Source organism: Sinocyclocheilus rhinocerous, unplaced genomic scaffold, assembly GCF_001515625.1.
Source record: "Sinocyclocheilus rhinocerous isolate Xijiao unplaced genomic scaffold, SAMN03320098_v1.1 scaffold783, whole genome shotgun sequence".
NCBI lineage: Eukaryota > Metazoa > Chordata > Actinopteri > Cypriniformes > Cyprinidae > Sinocyclocheilus > Sinocyclocheilus rhinocerous.
In genome coordinates, this window is record NW_015654936.1 from 97,787 (window position 1) to 101,598 (window position 3,812).

General features: G+C 39.7%; 2 protein-coding genes across 2 annotated transcripts in view; one reads left to right on the forward strand and one right to left on the reverse strand.

Annotated features, from left to right (window-relative positions):
* LOC107717814 (carnitine O-palmitoyltransferase 1, liver isoform-like) overlaps window positions 1-3,812 on the reverse strand; it is a 36,586-nt gene that overhangs the window by 28,881 nt on the left and 3,893 nt on the right. The window lies entirely within an intron of this gene.
* The window catches only part of LOC107717815 (nucleosome assembly protein 1;1-like), a 25,971-nt gene that overhangs the window by 1,760 nt on the left and 20,399 nt on the right, over window positions 1-3,812 (forward strand). The window contains exons 3-4 of the mRNA XM_016524685.1: window positions 54-412; window positions 3,217-3,232. Coding sequence (XP_016380171.1) covers window positions 54-412; window positions 3,217-3,232 — 375 coding nt within the window. The remainder of the gene's footprint in view (window positions 1-53; window positions 413-3,216; window positions 3,233-3,812) is intronic.

A 3,812-nucleotide genomic window follows, 5' to 3' on the forward strand; every position in this document is an offset into this window, starting at 1 on the left:
AAAAAAAAAAAACGATACCCAACCCTAGTTCTCGGAGCTGATTTTTCTTTTAGATCGCCCTCCGTGGGAGATTCTGATCAGAAAAGTTCTGCTATCTCAGCTTCAAGGCAAGATCTGACACCCTCAACCCGAGATCTGGAAGCTGTGGGTATGGCCCATAAAAGGCCACCAGCTTTTACTTATAGTCTTCCTGCTGATGTTAAGGAGCCTGTCGCTAGTGCCAGAGCCCTTTCCACGAGGAGGCTGCATTCCTCCAAGTGGAAGGTCTTTGAGTCATGGTGCTTAGCCCATGCGGTGGACCCAGTCAGCTGCCCTGTAGGTCCAGTGCTGGAGTGCCTGCAAGAAAAATTTGCGGTGGGAGCGGTTGCTACTACCCTGAGAGTTTATGTCGTGGCATCGCCTCTCGGAGAGAGTTGGATGAAGTTAATCTGGGGAGACATCAGTTTGTCTCCATGTTTATGCATGGGGTTCGGTGTCTGAAGCCAGCATGCACCCTTGGAGTTCCTTCTTGGGACATGTCAGTCGTCTTGGAGGGCTTAATGGAAGCTCCTTTTGAGCCCTTGGAGTCAGCTCCAGAGTGGATTTTGACTCTCAAGGTTACTCTTTTGCTGGCGCTAACTTCTTTGAAGTTGGGGATTTGCAAGCTCTTTCTGTCAGCGAGGCGTGTATGGACTTCGCACCGGGTCTGGTCAAAGTAACCTTACGACCCAGGTCGGGCTATGTTCCCAAGGTTTTGTCCACATCATTTTGCTCTCAGGTGGTTACCCTTCACTCTTTCCATCCTCCTCCTTTTGCTTCAGGCGAGGATGTGAGACTTCACATGCTCTGCCCTGTACAAGCTTTGAAGCTCTACATGGACCGCTCTAGCGCTTTAGCTTGGCGTGTTTGGTATATCGTTCCCATTGCGTCATAGCTACGCAGCGTCGAGTGAACCTATGAAAGAGAACGTCTCGGGTTACTTGCATAACCCATGTTCTCTGAGTAGGGAACAAGATGCTGCGTCTGCTGCCAAGCTCCTCGTGCTGCCGAAAAGAGGCCTTTTTCGGCAGAGAAATCTGAGGAGCAGATGGCGCGTTCACCAGTATAAGGATGGCGACATAAGAGCGTCGAGGCAGCGCCCACGCCATCAGCCAATTTATTACCATGATTCTATACGGGCTTCAGACAATCGGCACACACAGAGGGCGTTCCCATTGCGTCATAGCTACGTAGCGTCTCGTTCCCTACTCAGAGAACATGGGTTACGCAAGTAACCCGAGACATTTTGGACTGTTTTTTCTTGTAAACAGTGCTTGATCTGTGCACATTTGTCTACTGATTCAGACCAGAGAACTTTTTCACTGGAGAAACAATATTGCAGTACATATCGTATTTATAATATATTACTGGTTTGAAGTTAAAAGCCTCTTAGGGTGCTTTCACACCTGGCCTGTTGTTTCGGAACCTGCCGCATTTCCCCCCTCAGCTCGGCTTGTTTGGGCATATCAACAAGACAATCGCGCCAAAACAATCGGTCCGAGATCGCCTGAACGAGGTGGTCTCGGCTCGATTGAAAACGAACTCTGGAGCGGTTCGGTTATAGTGGGACTCCTGCTCAAAATTATAAATTATGATAACGACAGCTACAAAAAAACCCAACAATAAGCCCGCGAAGCTGTTGTCGTTCTATCCTGACGGATGACAGCTGTGACAGCTAAGTGGAATCCCGGAAAATAAACCGTGGAACTTTGACCAATGAGACAACAGTTTACTCGCGCGTGACTTGTATTAACAAATTTGGTCCGTTTAGAAACTTTGCCGTGTGAAAGCGAACCGCACCAAGAATAAAAAGCAACATTGTAATAATTTTAATCCCTGTTTCGGAACAAAGCAATCGATCTACAGGTGTGAAAGCACCCTAAAAGACAGGTTTGTTTCTTACAAACATGCAGCTTTCTGTTTCACATTATGTTAATTGATGGACTGGAGTGGTGTTGATTACTTGTGGATTATTGTGATGTTTTTATCAGCTGTTTGGACTCTCTTTCTGACGGCACCCATTCACTGCAGAGGATCCATTGATAAGCAAGTGATGGAATGACAAATTTCTCCATATATGTTCCCATGAAGAAACAAACTCATATACATCTTGGATTGGGTGAACTATTCCTTTAAAAAGGAACATGAACAAACATTGTTATACTGCATGACACAACAGAGCGGATTACAGAATGTGCTTTATTCATGACCTCGGTGACCTTTCACAAGCGCTTGTATTGTAAACATCGCTCTGATATAAATAAAGGCGCATGGATGTTTGATACGTCACAATGACATCTGACAATGACAACAATCATAACATGAAAGTTCAAACAATGTATTATATTTACATAATAAATACAGGTCTGAGATCATTGACAACATCAGATATAATGCTTAAATGGCATTCTAAAGTGTGTATTTAGGGTTTATGTCCTTGTCACTTTTTCAAAACCAAGGTGTATTCACCTCTCTTATGTTAAAAGATGATAAACTGGTTTGTACAAGAAACAGGCAGACCGAACTCTTCTCTGAACCAGGTAGACAACTTCATTCAGTCGTTGAATTACATGAACAATGCTTAAGCTACAAACCACTGATTTACTACAAACACAACCATACTATTATACACTTGTGTTAATTGTATTTAATCTTGAAATGTAATGCAGATGAAATTAAATTAAAGGCCACTTAAGTGTACTTGAAGAGAGTTCACTTTCTTGACTATGTCTCTTTACGGCAATTAAGTAAAATTTTTAAAAAGTGCATTTTGCAATCATCTCAAATCAAAAGTTTGAAAGTACATTTTAAATCATTATTTTAATAATATTTTATCAACTAAAGCACGTCAAATACAGAATCATAGTTTTAACTGTAATTAGTAATGTTACATTTCAAGATCATATATTTTAAATGACTAAATTATACCATTATTACAAATATATTTAAATACATGATATACACGTTTTAGAAATGACATTAAAATATATTTTAGTGTAAATCAGGACATTTAGCAGCTCACTAATCATATTTCAATGACAGTAGAAGTAATTGTGAAATTACTGTACACTACTAAAGTGAGTTAAAAAACACTCTAAAGGTCATCTAACTGCATTTAATATATGTACATTTAAACGATCATACATTTTCATTAGCATGCAATGAAGTGTATTCTTTGAATATTATTTCCGTATTAAGTACTCTTTTTAAAAGTGTGTCAAAGAGTACTTCCTTCTCTTTGACTCACAAGTTTTAGCACTAATGTTGTGCAGTGGTGTCCATTGTGGAGTCCTTGGAAACTAATTGCAAATGTCAGTAACCACATGGTTTCAATGCCATCTGAAAACAATTATGAATCTACACAGATTCTGTTGCACCACAACCACACACACCTAAAAAATAAATGTAAATGTATTAATATTATGACCAGTAGGACACAGCAACATTGGGTCAACCTGAATTTGGGGACTGAGAGACTGTTCAGGAAGACAAATATGAATATTTAAAAGTTTGTATTTAAATGCACAATAACTAATAAACTGTTCAGCATGCTATTTTAAGTGCTATTCTAATGTCATTAAACATATTATTATTATTATTATTATTATTATTATTAACACAGTATATAATATAATAAATTGCTGTTATTATTATTATAAATTAATAATACATTACAATATATTACAACTACACAGACTTTCTTGCTATCATCATCTTGCGCAGATCTAATAAAAAAAAATTACTATGAAGGTCATGTTTCGCGAAAGGGCGCTACGTTATGCCCCCCCCCCCCC